We start from the raw sequence: 18,537 nt of genomic DNA, 5'->3' as shown, positions 1-18,537 counted from the left end.
GCCTTCATCAACTTCAGCTAATGACCTTCAGGTTGTGGCAGTAGAGATTGATGGTGATTTTTGTTTGGCTAAGGTACATGAAATCAATAAGCTATGTGGATATTATGCCAAGATGGAAATTGATAGCCTATCAATTTCATGTATCTTGGCTGAGCAAAAATTGTCATCCATCTCTACTGTTGCCGCCTGGAGGCTATTAACTGAAGTTAAGAGAAGCTATGATGTCTCTACTCAACAAATTCCATTAATTAGCATATTTTAAGGGGGAAAATATCATCTCTCTATATTAAAATGGTCAGTGCGCTTTCCCAGTATGCAAAATATTTAGCTAGCCTTTGGATTTCATGTATCTTGGCTGAGAAAAAATCATCCAAATCAAGAATCGTTTTAGAAATGCTTACATTAGTCAATTTTGATTGTTTTTTTATGGTAATATATGATTTGTCAGTGGATGGTCATATTTCATCAATCGCTTAATTGAAATTTTTGTATTTTTCTAACTTTTAATAAGCTCATTGTAATTCTCTTTCTGTAGTGACTCCAGTGAGGAGGAAGAGTTCATTGATACCATAGGTGAATATCAAAAACATTTTTGTTTCTTTATTAATTTATTTGACCTCACATATACTGTCTTTTGAAGATTAAACTTATGCATTCCTAATATGTGCTTGTTTTTCATTCTCATATCTAGAGGAAGATTCTGATGAAGGAGGTCCATCCACATCTAGAGTTGATCCTGATAGTTCTCAACCATCCATTTGGATTGGTGCTGAAGATGGGTGGTATGTATTTTCCTCTGCGAAATAAATTATAATAACTGACTAGAGCCAGAAGCATCTATTCCAGGGGTGACCAATCAACAAAATTGAAGATAATCCCTTAAAGAAATTCCATTTCATTTTTCAATCAAACAAATTCTCTCCAACTTTTAGATAATCCCTTTCTTATGAATGATAGTCTCGTAGGCAGCCAAACCTACATTTAGTGTGGTAGGCACTCTTAAAATAATAACTATATGAAATGACTTTCTGACAATTCAGTGTGTTTCTGTTTGATTTTTTATCTATGGGCAAAATTACTGGACGTCCCATGTGGACGATTGTCGATCTCATACACAGGGGAAGGATGTGAATAGTGTGTGTACACACAATGAATTATGCATGGATTCTTAGTGAGCAAGCACAGGAAGCACTCTGTATCCTCAGGTTCAGGCATGGTCACCACATCCTGGAGCAGGGGCTCCTAGACTTGGATCATTGGCAGACCTCAGGCCAACCTTTTCATCATGGGGCCCCTCTATACTTAGTTTATGGCGTGAAAAAGAAAATTATGAGAATCGTCGTGGGCAGGAGAAACCTCGAGCTTACCTGCTGCCATGGTGTGAAGCCTCATGTGCCACCCCTAAAGGCAACCCTGGCAGGAGGCTGACAGGGCTGCAGTCCAGGGGAACCTCAAAATAAACCTGGTTTTTTTTTTCAGTAGAAAGCTGCACACCATTGTTTAGTGTGCAAAATGTTCCTAAATACAAATACAACGCCACAACAGGCAAAATGCCCAATGAAGTGGCTGAGAAAAAGATGCCCATAAAAATATGGATGTCATATATTTCAAAGATACAGCAACCCAATTAAAAATGCAATTAACAAAAATTATAAACAATATATACACATGATAAAATATTATACAATGGCCATAAAGAATATTATGGTTGTCTTATTCTAAAAATGGATAGCTTCTCGATTTACCCCAACATGTTTATCATATTTCTTTTTAAACATGTCAATTATGTTACAATTTACTACCTCCGGGGGTAAGCTATTCCATTTATTAACAACCCTATTAGAGAAAAATTCCCTGCGACACCATAACATTGCATTGTCCCTTACCAATCGATACTGGTGTTCCCGATTGGCGGTGTACTAAAAGTTCATATGGTCCACCCTATCCATCCCATAGAAAATTTTGAACACTTCGATCATATCTCCTTGACACCTGCGTTCATCCAATATAAACATATTCAAAAAATGAAGTCTCTCTTCATAACTCAAGCCCCCGTGTGCCTATAAGGACACGCGTAGCTCTTCTCTGCACTTCTTCAACCAAGTCTATGTCCCTCTGTAGGTATGGTCTCCAAAACATTACAGCATACTCCAGTCCAGGACGAACTAAGGAGAACGTGAAGAGACTTTTTTGAAAATGAAACCGAGCATTCTATTCGCTTTTTTGACCACCGCTGAACAATGTTCAGAAAACCTAAGCCGCTCGTCAATGAGAATTCTTAAATCGGTGACCCTAGTTGCATCCGGGATAGTGACACTATTCAACTCGTAAGAGAACCGTGGGTTGTTCTAACCAAAATGAGCGACCATGCACTTATCAATGCTAAACGTCATGCTCCATTCATTTGCCCATGCTGCAATCCTTTTTAAGTTGGTCTGGAGCAACTCCCTATCGCTTTGATTCCCGATTACCTCCATTAGCTTCACATCATCTGCGAATTTGCTAGTAATCCCATTGATACCCTGATCAAGTTCATCGATAAAAAGTGAAAAAGTATGGGGCCAAGGACACTTCCTTGAGGAACTCCATTTCTGATGCCTATCCAACCAGAGAATTCCCTGTTCACCATAACTCGTTGCGAAAATAAGAGAACAAACAAACAATAATAAGCAGGAACAGAAAAAATGCTTGTGTTCCATAAAAACGGGACATGATCTGCATGTTAAAATTCATAGATCTATTCATTTTCCATACATAGAATACGAAATAGCAAACAAGTATGATATGTGAATATCGGCAGTGAAGATTCAGTGAAACTTGTTTTATTCAATGTTGATGGTTTCGTGATAATTTAGTAAAGTCTTAATTTTTTAAATTTTCAAAAGTAAATTCTTTGTTGTTCCTTATCAAATAATTTGTTTTCTTTCTTGTTTTTCTATCCAAAGTGTATATGTATATAGCTGTGATGATATCAAAATAAGACGAGCCAAGCTAAAGCTTCAGCATTCAGCTGCAATTTGTGACATTGTGTAAGTTCAATTTCTCTTTCCCCCCCCCCCCCACTGTCTTGTATACCCACTTTACGATCAAGGACGTAATAGTGTGTCCAAATGCCATTGAAAGAAATTCAAACAAGTCTATCTGTTTTCTTTCCTCTCTTCTCATCACCGCGAAACTTTGTTGCAACCCTATGGAAAAAAAATAGTTCTTTTCATCTCCCTGATGAGGAGGTAAAAAGCTAATATTCTAAGGTTAAATAGGTTCTACTATATAAAACATGTACATAAGAGAGGAAAGAAACAGGTAGGTGAGGATGAAAAGAGAAATATACTTCATACCTACTATATCTTATCTGTAAGTATTACAAATAAGAGAGATAGAGTATAGTAATATACTGTTTCCCTATCATGTTTTTTTTTCCTTACTTTTCTACTTTTTTCCCCTTTCTTTTTCTAACATGTCATTATGGTACAACAAGGTTATCAAAACTTGTATGATATTTATCACGAATTTGTCAAACAGATCATCAGAATTTCTTGCCAATTGCGTGTGAGCGAATTGGATACAGGCTGTCCTAAATTGTTTGCACAGTGGATATCTTGTTACCACTGACTTTACAAACATATTTTCAGTTACAAAAGTTTTCAAATGATGTGCAGTTACTTCAAATCTCAAAATTTATTTTAGGGGCCATACACATTAGAAAATGAAGGAATTCACTTTTTATACAGTCCCTTGTGTGTCCCAAAACCCAATTAAAAAATGTTTTGCCCTGTCCCTATTGATGCTAACAAAAGAAATTCCACATTTCTAAGTGCAATATTCAAAAAACGTAGAAAAGTTATGAAAATGTGAATGTTTCAAACTGTTATAAAATTCTGAAACGTTTTTTGCATCATTTGAACTTTTCTCCAAATTTCTCAGTAAATATTGCACTTAGAAACATAGAATTTCCTTTTTTGTCATCAGGAGAGACAGGGCAACAACTTTCAAGTTGGGTTTTGGGGCACACAGGGACTGTATAAAAAGTAAATTTCTTTATTTTTTCATGTATACAACCTCTCAAGCAAATTTTACTATTTTAAGTAACTGCATGTCATTTTGGTAACTTTTTGTAATTGAAAGTATGTTTCGAAAGTCGACGGCTTCAAAGATATTCACTGTGCATGCAATTTGCTATGGGTGTAAATATTCTGTATTATTTTAATATGTGAATGAATAAAATATAAAATTTTCTGGAATGGAATTCTTTCTAAAATGAATTAAGCAATTTTCAATTGAAACCTACGGATTGTGTTGTTGCTAACAAATGTTACTCTGGAACAAATCATATTTATTTGCATATCTTTTTGAATGGCTTCAGGTTAACATTGACTTCATCTTGATGCAAAAAAAATTTTGGTGGTGAAACAATTTTTTTAAATACAAATCTAATGAACCCTTTAATGGGCAAGCCTTGAAATATCAAGTAATTTCACAACACAAAAAAAAAACCAGGGAACACACCCTATTCATATGATTAGATCTGAATAGTTTAAAAATGTCATTTATATTGGTTGCCAACTTATTTTTCTATCATTGTTGAAGAATTGTACAAGAGTATGTCTCCTCCACACATGATATTTCCCTCGGAAATGCGGGGGTCAAAAATTGTTGTTGCTTGGCTTGTCAAAAAATATGAGACATACCTTTGAACCCATTCTGCTGGTTATTATAGAAATTTCATGAATAGCTCACAAGTAAAAGTTGAATGTTTAGGAGTTGCTTAAACGCCAAAACAAGTTTAAAACATAAAATGTCTTTATTTGAAAACTCATGCTTGCTTTTGAGAGCAACACGGCCAAATAAAGGGTTAATCTACTTGAGGAATATGTAGGATGAGCTTGTTGGTCATTGGATATTTTTTCTCCTTCTTGAATTATCAAAAGAATTAAATTTAACTTAACAATGTAGCTCTTCATAATGAAGAGCTTGTAATCCTGATCCGGGTATGTCCTATCCAGAGGCGCATTTTTGGTTTTGCCACCTGCTGGCTACACAAATTTTGACTTCCTTCCCCCATTCTACTCTAATTTTCTTGACTACTCTTTCCTCAAATCCACCATCCAGTACAATAACCCGCTTGACCTCAATCCACTTCACACCTGTGGAGAAGTAACATAATAATTAGTAAACATACACCTGTTTTCCGAGTCACTCTTTTGGTCACTCATATGCTTGCATACTATTTTAATCACTCACATTCTTGCACACGCTCTAGGTCACTCTTTTGATTGTTGACTGACACTCTTTTGATCATTTACATGTTTACACATGTTCTAGGTCAGCGGTTCTCAACCGGTGCTCCACAGAGCCCTTGGGGCTCCTTGTGCGCTCCCCAGGGGCTCCATGGCCAGTCCAGGAAAATAAAGTAAAAAAAAAAGTAATTGGAAAAAATAATCATAATTACTTTGGAATAATAAAAATAAATCAGTAATTTTGCTAAATAAGTAAAAAATAGGTCTACGGGGCTCCGCCATAGGAATTATATGCCAAAAAGGGCTCAGAGAGTCAAAAAAGGTTGAGAACCGCTGTTCTAGGTCATTGTTATGGTCGCATGAGCTTGCGCACGCTCTACATTACTCTTTTGGTCATTGATGTGCTTTCATGCACTTTTGGTCATAGACATGCTTTCACACTCTTTTGGTCATTCACAAGCCTGCACACACTCTAGATCACTCTTTTAGTGATTCATATGCTTACACACACTCCAGGTCACTCACTGATCTGGTCTTTAACTCTGCAGGTCATTCTGTTGGTTATTCACATGCTTTCAGAAACTCTAGGTTACTATTTTGGTCAAAGTTTGCACATGCTCTAAATCACTTTCTTACCCCCCTGGTCTATAGCCTGCTAAGCCCCCTTTGTAAATCGCCACTGATCCTATCCTATCTTTGATAGCCAAGATATCAATTACTATTTTGACAAACACTGGCACAGTTCAATTTTCTGTTTGTTGTAAAGAATACTTGATTTTTTTTTAAATTTCTCGTCTCAAGAAATTCTAATGCCTGTCATTTATTTTTCATTTTTTTCATCTGCAGATATATTGACAACAAAATAATTGTTTCCCTTGCTAATGGTGATGTTTGCTTGTATCAGCGGGATGAAGGTGAGATGAAATTTATGCTCCATTTTAAATTAATTTATTACTATTTTTTTCTTTTATAATGTATAAGCATGTGCATATTACAGAAATTGTTTTTTTTTTCTCATAGCAGCTGGTTCTTGGAATACAATGTTGCCAAAAACTGTCCAAATTGCTGGTCCTGGTGCGCCAGTATCAAAAATGCTTCTCTGTGACGGGCGACTTTTCTGTGGAAATGGGAGTTTTGTCAGTGTTCTTGATTACAGTTCACTAAATATTGAGGTAATTATATAAGATATTTTGTTTAGGATTTTTGATAACTGAATTTTGATTCGTGTATTTAACAAAATGAAATTGTAACAATGTCTTCAACAAATTTTCGCACCATGAAATGTTTAGAATGGTAACATCAGCTCATAAGTAAGTTATATTAATATTTTTCATCAAGGAGGATGAATCTATCATCAATGTTGGTAACATTAAGCTTTTTCCTCAATCTGAGAGAGTGTATATGTATAGTTTTACTCCTCTCTCTCTCTCGGATTGCATTTGTGAGAAGATGAGAGCTCGAAAGAAACAGACTAGTTCTGTTTTCATCTGTTAACTACTAAATGGTGAAACTCAATTTTAAGCATTACTTGCTGAATACAGTGAAATAAATCTCTAACAATTTTCAAGAGCCTAGAGAAAATTGCTGTGTATAGGCATCCCTCGCTTAGCATGATTATAGTGTAATCTTGCTACAATGTATTATAGTGTAATCTTGCTACAATGTATTATAGTGTAATCTTGCTACAATGTATTATAGTGTAATCTTGCTACAATGTATTATAGTGTAATCTTGCTACAATGTATTATAGTGTAATCTTGCTACAATGTATTATAGTGTAATCTTGCTACAATGTATTATAGTGTAATCTTGCTACAATGTATTATAGTGTAATCTTGCTACAATGATGCCTGATATAATGATAAATACCTCTACAATGATATTTTTTTTAGTCTTGTTTTGAAATATCTATGCTATTATGTTAAACTGTTGCCTCTAGATATTATTAAAATCTCTCTACAACAATACTTTTTCCCGGTCCTTGGAGTATCGTTATATCAAGGTGTTTCACTATAATTGATTCGTCAGAATAATCGCATAAGACAAAATCGTGCTAACTGAGTTATGGGCAAGACCCAATGGGGGGAGGGGTTATCAGTACTATATATAGTCATTCATTCGTAAAATGGATTGGGATTGGATGATAAGCTCATACATTTTTTTTTTAATGAAAAAATCAAGATTTTTCTTAGGAACAGCATTCTTCATTGCTGCTGTGGTGGTCGAGTGGTCATAGTGACAGACTTGCATCGCGAGGACCCAGGTTTGAACCCTACCATCGCCACAATTGGGGTTGGCTAAAAAGTTTCACAGCAAGCCTACAGCAGTATGCTTATTCAATCATTACACTTCACTTCTGAGATATAGATGGCATAACTGAAAAATCAGACATAACACTATATACACACTCAGATTGTTAGGTACACATGAACCTGGTTGAGTGTACGTTATCAACATAAAAAATTACTTGGAATCAAAGAGCAGCATCCTTAAAATACCTAACACAACATTATTGTTATGGAGGTTATCATTGTAAAAATGTTAGACTGTATCTCAGGTGCATTCAAGATTATGTAAAAGATCCAGGTTAAAATCCTTTTGTTCATCTAACCAATAATGATTGAATTTCCATTAAATAATGATGTAAGTCTCAAGGATTTATTGATGATAAGTAGGGTTATACATTCGTGAAATCGCTATACTACCAAATGTTACAATACATCTGTATCTGTATGCTCAGTTTCATTTAATTTGTTAGAAATAGTATGAAATTGTTTTCATTAAGCTTTTTTCTTAATATTCATTCTAGCATACATTCCAAGTAACTCCAGACTCGAGTCGGTCTGTTATTGCTATGGCTTCCAGCACTCAAGGCATATGGGTAGCCATACAGAATAGCCCAGTTGTTAGGCTTTTCCATGCCTCTTCGTTCCATGAGCTTCTAGATGTTAATATCGCTCCAGCAGTTGCCAAAATGCTCAGCGGTAATTAAATTTCATCTCATCTTTTATTCTCTTCATTTTTTCATGACTGAACAAATTAAATTATTTGTCACTTTTCTTAGTTTTGTTCATTTATTTTTAGTAAGATTTTGATCTGAATAATTTTGTAGAAGTATAGCTCTGCGACAGAGCGTTGCGTGAATTTCTCTCATCAATCTATTTTGAATCAGTCTCCTCTGAATAATGAGTAAAAGTCTGTTTTTCTTTTTGTCATTCAACTACTTCAAATGTTCATATCAAGTAACATTTATATTTGATGTTATCTTTTCTCATCATTTCAGCATGTGATGATATAATAAAGCAGCATAAATCCGCTTGTCTAAGGATTTCTGCTCTTCTTGTCTGTAAGAACCAACTATGGATTGGAACCAGTGCTGGTGTAGTACTGTCTCTTCCTACCCCTCATGTTTCTGCTTTGACCACATCTATCGATACCATTCCTAATGTCGCAGGTAATTTACTCAAAGTTTCAAGGACTTATTGTTGATTTAAAAATGCAGCTGGACCCACTCATAACGAAGTCATAGAAAACATCAAAACTATTCGTTATGCACAAAGTTCGTTATATCCATACTGGTTTGAGAAAATGGTTTAAAATGAATAGATTTAAATAGTATATTTTTAATTGAAAATTTAATTAAAATTTTGAATAAATGAATATGGCAACAAAGATATGTGTCATTCTTTTTTCCTTGTTATTTTGTGGGAACGTTCTGTGTTTAAATCATTTTTGCAAAATTAGCATGGAAAATGTAATGCCCTTTCTTTTAGTATAAGAGCATTTTGGCTTAAACAACCAACTGTATGGCTAGAATGTTTAAAGTAATGTGCACTTGAAAATTTTCAATGTTGATTTGCACATGATGAAACCACCACAACCATTGCCCAAATCTAGCTTGTGAATGGAAAATGTGCAATGAAGAAGGTTTGGAGGTTAGATTCTTGCGAATAAATAACCTCAATCGAGTGAGTTTTTTCCTTATGAGGTGTTCTGCAAACAAAAACAAAATAAGATTTAACGGAAAAAAGTAAAAAAAAATAGGATTTTTCAGTACCCAGCAGTACCTACCAGGGTATCTTCCAAGGAAAGAAAGGAGACATTATTAGTTACAGAAAGATAAATTTATAAATAAGAATATTTAGATAAGATTACAGAGAAAATTCATGACACACAGTGCCCATATTTGAAAATTTGTTACAAACTTTGCTGAAATAGGTGTTCATTATAAACAACCAAAATAGCATTGATAAGCAATACGAAATTTACAATTTACGAGACATGGAAAAACTTTGTTATATGTAAAAATTTGTAATATCCATGTTTGTTATAAGCGAGTTTGACTGTATGTATAATGCAAGAATTGAAAAATCTAAAAAAAAATTTAGGTGCTAAGTTCCTTAGGAGCCAAGAATAATTTTAGTCTCAAGAAAAACGGTCCTTAATTTTTTGGACTTTCCCAAGACTATTATTCTTTCCCCTATGTGTCAAGAGACACTGTTGGGAAATTAGAAAATTTCATATCATTTATAAATAACTAGCAAAAATACCCAGCGCTTCCTGGGTTTTCTTTAATTACTGGGGGGATTGAAAAAGTGACCAATGATTATAAAAGAATAAACAATTATACATAATACTGGCAGCATCAAAGAAGTGGCAAATCATTGTAAAGGCATGTGCATGTCTGAAAGACATTGTTAGGGAACCGCGGTAACCAAAGTAAGCATTCCGAAAGTGATTGTTAGGGCTCAGGAACTATTGTTGCCCGACATTTTTTTGACCATTTAGGGCATTTGCCCAGCTCTGATGAACTTTTAAAGTAGCCTACGGTTCAATCTTGGTCCTGTTTGGTATATGATAAATTTGGCAATGATCGGTCTAAAATTGTAGATTTGTATAAAGAATAAACATATATACTTTCACATTTATAAATAAGATTGGCACCTATCAGAAAATGTTAGGCGTCAATACAGCCTGTATTGTTTTCTCATGTTCAGGGATATGTCCATTATTCCTATGCCTTACTTTTATGTGGGGCAAACAAACTAAGGGATGATAGGGAAAAGTTTCCCATTGAGAAATCATTCTTATAAAATATCTGGGCTTGTCGATGTTAAAATAAGAGGTTTTTATGGAGGCAAGATATCTCATCACTGCTGCTTGGAGGGTTAAGTTAGCCCCCCCCCCCTCCCCACTTGTATAATCCAAAGTTTTACTGTATGTGCATTATGATAGAATGATGCTTGGCTATTCGAAAGTTTTGTTATGAAGCAAATAACCTGAAAAATGTGTACATGTAATTTGAAACAGGTATTGCTCAAGGTCATACTGGACACGTGAGGTTCATCACATGCATTGAAACCTCGACAGGGGCACTCAAGGAACCATCGCCGTACAAAAACATTTCCGAAATGTCGGTGCGAAGTAAAGACACTTTTCCCATGTGGGTAAGAGATTCCTCGTTAGTCATCAGTGGAGGTGAAGGATACGAAGACTTCAGCTGTGTGGCACAAAGAGAAAGCGCTGGCCGAGACGATAGCACAAACCATCTCTTAATATGGAGAGTGTGATCAGATACATATACTAACAATAACACATTATCTATGATAAAAAATAAAGCACACACACACACTCATTACGCATTTGTTGAAAAGATTATAAATTTTAATGCATTTATAAATTTTGAAAAAAAAGAGAGGACTTAGTTATTATTAACAATTTTATCGAGAATCTCACGATTCCTGTGATAAATTTAAATAAAATATTTCACACAAATTATGTATTTTCATGAAAACAAATTAAAAAAAAAGGGGAAAGTAAGAGATGGTTTTATATTTTTGAGATAAATAAATGGTTTTAATATAAATAGCATCGTGCTAGATAATTTAGTTTCTTTTCTTTTTTAATGGAACTTATCTGTGGGACTTCGGGATATTTTTATATGGGTATATTACTTTTGTTTTTTCTTTGTTCTTAGTGAAATATGTGAAAATGAGCATGTATTGTCATAGGGGAAAACCAACGATTTTAATTCAACATACGAAAATAAGATACCAAACAGCTGTTTGAAGAAGGCTATTATATCCCCCTCACTCAGTGGTAGAAAGCCTGTTATAGTACAGACTACTCGCTTAAACGCAACACATGATTGATAGGAGGTCCACGTGTGATTATGATGGCAGAGGAAGTTACAATAGAACCTCATTTATACAACGTTCAAGAGGCTGAGTCAAAACATTGTATAAACATGCAAATCGAATAACTGAGACTTTTGTTTTTAAAAAATGACTTCTCCTTCCCTCACAGACGTACAAAATATTACAAAATTCAATGTGTTTAATTGCATCTAAAATTCTATTATAAAAAAATTTAATCATATTTCACAAATAACTTTAAAAAAATAAAATTTAGCAAAACCTTTGTGACATGGCATTAGGTGAAAAATTTAAACAAAACCTTTTGGACTTGAGAAAATTTCTCATCTTGGACTCTCATTTTATTGGCAGTAGATGTTTTTCAACCAGCAGCTTGGTCTTTAATTTTGTTTCCTTTGCTTTATAATCGTTTTCAAAGTTGCCACTGGGATATTCAACTTTTTTGCAATATCAACATTCGTCATTAATTTAAAATTCTTGTCAAATTCTTCTAAAATTTCCTATTTTTTTATTTGATCATTTTATCTCACCAGTGTCATTTTCTGCACACAAGGGCTAATCAGGCTTGGACCTATGATTTATTGCCATTCTGACTGGCAGTCTTTTATTTATACTCACCAAAAAGTTGGTGCGGTAACACCCCTTGGTATGGGATTTTTTTTAAAGAACTTTCTTTTAATTCTCCCAGCATTATGAACAGCAGATTTAACACAGCCAGCAAACAAAGCACCTAACGAAAGGAAATTGTACAGGAAATGATTAAAAGAACTTACTGTATATATGTACTGTATGTGTCTCATCAGCAGATCTGTACCCTCCAAATGCTTACAATAATCCCTCTGGGAATAACGCTGAAAACATTGAGTGAAAAAATTCTGAAAGGGCATTATGGCCCAGGGCCATCATTTCAACTTTTTCCAGAAGGGGGGGGGGCAAATATATATATATGTACAAATATATGCGTGCCTTTAGTACATGCTCTTTGCCCCCCCCCCCTTCTGGAAAAAGTTGAAATGACGGCCCTGGGCCATAATGCCCTTTCAGAATTTTTTCACTCAATGTTTTCAGCATTATTCCCAGAGGTATTGCCCCCCCCCCCCTAAATGACGGGCCTGTTATGGCCATCCAAGAAATTAAAACCTGTCTATTTTAGGGCATGCGGCATCTGCAAATTCTCAGAAACAAGCGATAAATAAATCACTTAAGTGTCCACTCTGAATGGCCATCGACCAGCACACTGACTGTTTTTATACACGTCAGCAATCATCCTAATATGGCCTATGTGGTGGCAATATATGCAAGAAGAACTGTTGCAGCAATGAATTTTCACTGGATACAAAAATTGTGCACATTTGATGGATATAAATGATGGGTTTCTTTTCAAAAGATTTGGAGTTTGCGTTGAACTGAAAAAGTTTTTAATTGAGGATTCACATATATATATATATAGAATATAAATAAATTATTTTAGCATTAAAATGTATAGGAACCAATTGCGACCAAAGCCAAGCATTGTATAAACGTAAAAGTCGTATAATTGAACAAGGTAAAATTGAGGTTCCACTGTACTTGACTTGATATCATCACCATCATGTACTGGCCTCATATCTCAACCATGTGTTATGTTCAAGCGAATAGTCTGCACTATATAACAGATTTTCTATCACTGAGGAAGGGGACTATAATAGCCTTGAAACAGCTGTTTAGTGTCTTATTTTTTTTTTGTACTTTGAGTTATAATCGTTGGTTTTTATCTTTCTCATTGTACTCAAAAAGACATAAAAGAAATATGTGTTGTCATACTGTGAAGGTACCCAGGCCAGTAACTACACTGGGGCAACCGGGCACTGCCCCAGGGCCCCGAGCTGAATAAGAGCCCTCACAAAAATATGTACTTATTTTCATAAAAATAACTGTTTCAGGGGCCCCTCCAAGAAAAAGTGCCACGCTACAGTCCTGAAGGTACCCCTCCTTTATTTAATCCATACTGTGTTTCTTTTGAAAGCATTCAAATAAGTTGTTCTGTTCTGTTATAAAACTTTGTTGTCATTCACTTTTCATTACTCACATTTTATATGTTTGATGAACATTTTGAAACTTTTATGATAGAAATTCAATTTAAAAAAAATGTCATTTGTTTAAAATCGGAAATCCATATTGTCTGTAAATGTAAAACAAAAAAAAATTTGTACTTTTCTATCGCTTTTGAAAGGTTTCGGACAAAGGTTTGAAAAACTATTGTGAGGAAATCTAATGTTTCCTTGAAATGAGATTTTTTTTCTTTTCTTGTGTAGCGTAGTGCTTCATTGATGCAATTTTATTTACTCGTACGCTTGTGTGGTGTGGTTGTATGTATTAATTTATGAATGAAAAAAAATTATTTTGTGAATTGCTATTTCGCTGGCATAAGAAACGCATAGCTTTTGTACATCGAATATGTAAATATACATACATTACACGCATCATCAATTCAATAGTTAATTTAATTATTTAATTTTTTCTAATGTTGGAAATTCATGATTTTTCATGTGAGTGAATGATTATTCGCCAACTTTAATTTTCCTATTTAATTTGCAGTTATGCTTTATGTTCATATGATACGTCAATAATAATATTAATTATAATACTCTGCACACAGGTGATATACACTGTGATTTTGAACTAATGTTGCAGACAAAAGGAATAATGCACACTAAAACATATATACAGGGTGCATAGGTAACAGTGCGTATGACATTTTACTGGTAAACCTTGGTCATAGAGGCATACTTGGGATTAGAAAAGGTATCCAAATAACGTGTAGTACTCAAATAGGTCGTTCACATGTTGCAAGGAGTTATATGTATAGTTATTAAAATAAAAAATTTAACTTTTTATACCTTCCTGTGTGCCCAAAAACCCAATTAGAAAGTTGTTGCCCTGTCTCTCCTGGTTTCAGCTAAAAAAATTCAGCATTTGCAAGTGTAATATTCACTGAGATATTCAAATTTGAAAAAAAAAATTAAGGAAAGTTGAGAAAAAACAGCATTAAATGCAAGTAAACCGTTTTACCAAAAACATTTTAATTAGGTTTTTGAGCACACTGGGACTGTATGCAAAGTTAGTTTTTTATTTCAATAACTATATACACCCTACCCTTGTGACATGAATGACATATCTATCTGAGTAGGCTTGTTACACGTTATTTGGTACTTTTTCTAACTGGAAGTATGCCTCTGGGACCAATGGGTCACCAGTAAAATGTCATGCGCCCTGTTATCTATGATACAGAATTGTTCATAAACTATTCAGCAAACATTGTGGTGGGGGGCTGATAGTACTCATCAAGACCAACAATATTTACAGGGTCATAGGTGGAGATAGACTTGAAAGTCTGGGGGGGAAGGGCACGATGATGATGTCAATTCATATATACAGTAAAACCTCGTTAAGTCGTCACCCTGATAAGTCGTCACTCCGGTTAAGTCGTCATTTTTCTTCAGACCCTTCCAGCTCTCATGGACCACAATGTTATTAAAACCTTGTTTACTCGTCGCTAATTTCGGTTAAGTCGTCACTATGAAAAAGTTTGAGAAAGAGGAACAGACTATTTTTATGGCTCCCATTAAAAAATGAGCTTGTTAACAGCATTGCCATATGCTTAAAAGTCACCATAAAAACCTTATGTACTAAAACGGAACAGTTTGAGTAACAAAAGTTACGCTGGGGAAGTTCATTTGCCGACTGAGGTTTTTGGAACGTTGGGGACTGTTCAAGCTAGATCTCATTTCTGCATGGGCTCCATTGGAGAAACTGGACAAACTGCGAGACACCCAAGCTCTGTCGCAAGAAGCAACGTAAGCACTTCGCTCCCCCCGGGGGGAGGAGGGCAGGGCATCTCAGGCAAAACCAAAATGTATTAATATGTCAAAGATAACATATAGTGCAAGGAAATAAAAAAATATGTAAATCGAAGAATCAAATTAATCAAGTTAAAGTCAAAGTGCAACGCGCGTGGGCATGGATAATAAATAATCATAGAAAGCATGGACTCTTCTAATTTAGGGCTTGAAATTTAAACAAAATATCTTTGTTGAAAAAAATTAGACATTCTTTCCCAAGTTGAGGTCTTCTGTTTACTTTTCCCTGCCCAGGGCCCCTCCACCAAGTCAAAAGTGTTCGAGATTACTTTGTAGTTGCATCATGAACTACTGATGAACAATTAAAACACTAAAATTAAATTTGATGAATATGTAAAATTAATGTGCAATAGAGAGCTCTGTTATGAAGAAAAGCTACTTGTTCAAACAGTTGCTCTGTTAGTCTATAAATTAAAAATTACTAGTATAAATCAGTGTACAGCACATTTCCCCACAATAATTTAAGTAATAAGAGATAAAAAAGATAAAAAATTGCTATTATTTTTTTCTTTTGCAATCTATAAATTTTATTAATATTGTTATTTTGATTCATAATAAATGTCATATTACTTTAAATTTATATGATTTTCATAACATTGCACATTAAATCTGACGGAACTCCGTTTTAGTCGTCACTCCGCTTAAGCCGTCATAATTTTTCGATAACTTGAGGTGACGACTTATCGAGGTTTTACTGTATATACATACGCATTAGATCAGTCGACTCCACCTTTGATGACCTGTATCTCCGCCCGTGCCTAGGGTTGCAATCCACTCAGAGTGTCAGAAAATCATAAAGTAAATTGCCCAATCATAAGCTCTAAAATCACATGCAGATCAGCGAAAGACTAAAGAAAGATGCTTAAACTGATGTCCAACTGTTTTACAGTTCACATCAGCAAATGAGACTGGCACACCCTCTCGTAGATTCCTGGTGTTGCATTGATCTTGAAATGAGCTGCAACTGTCAGTGCTGTTTCTTCTCACTAGAAATTTGCATACGGCGAGTGATATGGCATCTATGCTTTGGAGAAGTGCAGCTTCACTGGCAGAGCAGTAGTGAAGATTTGTGCGTGGACGTGTTTCTAACAAGGGAAGGGTCCCAAGGTGGGGTCTTCAGAAAGTTTTGAAACAGTTTACCACTAATTCTACTCATTCAAACTTGGACAAAATTAGAAAAAAAATCTGGCGTAATTATCATGGATCACTAAAAAAAATGTAAATATTAACACTGCTAACACAAATAGAGAGGCCAAGAGGCCATTTAGAAATCCTGCAACCGAGTGTTAGAGTGACGCCATTCAAATAACACAGGATCAGGTCAGCACAGACAAAGAAGTAATTACTAGTTCCTTCTTTTATTGATTGCATTCCACCACTATTTTTTTCTTTTTATGTGTTTCTGGGTGAGATGAATATATTTGAAGTTTTTCATAATTTCTTTTAGGTTGACACCTAGGGTTCCAGTCCTTGTAAGTTTCGGGTTTCTAACACTCTGAGTGGATTGTAACAATAGGTTTCATTGCTATATTGTTTGTTTTGATGTGGTTCTATCACTTGTCCAATTTTTTAAGCAGTTTACGAACATCCTGTATTGTTGCAGAGTGCAATTAACATATTTTAGACCGAAGTTGTACTTTTCAAAGATTTTACAGTACCATGGATTCAGAATCATCCCCATATGTACAAGTTTATGCTTATTTATATCATACATTTCTGCATGATATTGCACATGTGTTTGTCATCCTTAGCATATTTTTGTCATCCTTATCATTCGTCTTGTCATATTATGATGATATACATATTTTGTATTGGCCTACATAGCAGAGCTTCAAGCTGCACTTGCTTTGCTCTAACAGAGTTCTCATAACGTTGCAAAAGTTTTTTTTTATAGAAATTAAACTTACCCAACTCTGTGATGATTCTTGGGTTTGTTCTCCTGCCTCGCTGAGTATTGAGGGTTTCTAAGGAGCTCTACTTCTAGCTTGTGTGTTCCTTGGTGGGGTTGGGGGCTCTTAAACCTTTCACATGAGCACATCCCATTGGAAAGTTTCAGACCGTGCACATAGTGTGGTGACCAAAAGGTACGGGAGTGCGTGATAGAGGCTAGTGACAAAAACAATCGTATTGTTTTGTTCTACACTGCACATACTCAAGTAGCGACACAAAGGAAGGAAAAAAGCCACTTAATGAGGTGCAGAAGTTGAACAAACTAGTTTGTTCTCACCTCGATCTGCTGATTTTCGCTATCAGCTGATTGATCCGTTTCTCCATTTTTTTCCTTTCCCTCTTCTGCGGGGAGATTGTCATCATCACCTTTATATTTCAGAACCCCTCCTACCATTTTCTGTCTATTCCCCTCTTTCTTTTACTGTATGCGGACATCTCTTCCCCCACTCCTATGAATTTTTTCCTTCCTAGTCACAATTCTTTGAACTCTCACCTCTTCGCTCCACTATGTGTGCAGCCTTATAGATGTGAAGCAGGGACGTTTCCTGGTCCTTCAATATCATCCCAACCCAAAGAACTTATCCCCAACCACAATCCTCTGAGTTGTAGAAGTTTAATCTTGATAACTGTGTACATGAGTTATCACAAAAAATTATCATAGTACAATGTATTTTTTAGAGATGGTGCTTCAATTAGGTATTTAATACTGTAAAGCCATTACATATATTGACATTATAAATATACATATATGCATATCGAAGTTGTATTTTAACTAATTGTGGAAATATATATATATATATATTTATGGAGAGAAAATGTGTGCTTGTTGAGTTTTTTTTTTTTTTTTTTTGGATGTGCAAAATTTTATATGAAATTTGTCAGTTTTATGTAGTCTATGATGATGTCCCGGGGCTATTTTAAAATAAATGCTGTTACACTACGCATCGTTCTTTGCCTTTTCCTTGTTTCCTTAGGCCGGGATTACACTATAAAAATTGGTTAAAAATCCTTTAACAAAACTTGAAAAATGCAACCAATAAGGCCACCTGTTGCATTTTCTGGAATGTAACCAATAACCTTATTGGTTGGATTTTTCAAGTTTTATAAAAAGACACTTATATCAAACTTTTACAGTGTCATCCTGGCCTTAGGCTATTATAAAATATTATGTTCAGTCGAGTCATATTACTGTGTCAAGTGTGTCCTTGTAGCCTAAGGGCTAAGACGATGGACCCGAGAGAATATATATTCAAAGGCCGATAATGATATTTAGTGCTGTTGTGGTGGGTTGGTCAG

General features: G+C 35.0%; 1 protein-coding gene across 4 annotated transcripts in view; it reads left to right on the top strand.

Moving 5' to 3' along the window:
• LOC149088496 (rho guanine nucleotide exchange factor 17-like) overlaps positions 1 to 18,144 on the top strand; it is a 208,340-nt gene extending 190,196 nt beyond the window's left edge. For 3 of the 4 annotated variants that reach the window (XM_089247790.1, XM_089247775.1, XM_089247799.1), the window contains exons 16-23: positions 536 to 573; positions 692 to 782; positions 2,946 to 3,029; positions 6,084 to 6,151; positions 6,258 to 6,409; positions 8,047 to 8,221; positions 8,521 to 8,691; positions 10,548 to 18,144. In XM_089247790.1, coding sequence (XP_089103916.1) covers positions 536 to 573; positions 692 to 782; positions 2,946 to 3,029; positions 6,084 to 6,151; positions 6,258 to 6,409; positions 8,047 to 8,221; positions 8,521 to 8,691; positions 10,548 to 10,807 — 1,039 coding nt within the window. In that variant the 3' untranslated portion in view covers positions 10,808 to 18,144. The remainder of the gene's footprint in view (positions 1 to 535; positions 574 to 691; positions 783 to 2,945; positions 3,030 to 6,083; positions 6,152 to 6,257; positions 6,410 to 8,046; positions 8,222 to 8,520; positions 8,692 to 10,547) is intronic. The other variant, XM_089247783.1, reaches the window with a different exon arrangement.
• Positions 18,145 to 18,537: the final 393 nt, after the last annotated feature.

This window comes from Pholcus phalangioides, unplaced genomic scaffold (genome assembly GCF_987345545.1).
Source record: "Pholcus phalangioides strain wild (caught in Gottingen) unplaced genomic scaffold, Ppha-v1.0 ptg000003l_1, whole genome shotgun sequence".
NCBI lineage: Eukaryota > Metazoa > Arthropoda > Arachnida > Araneae > Pholcidae > Pholcus > Pholcus phalangioides.
This window is presented reverse-complemented; position numbering and strand designations above follow the sequence as displayed.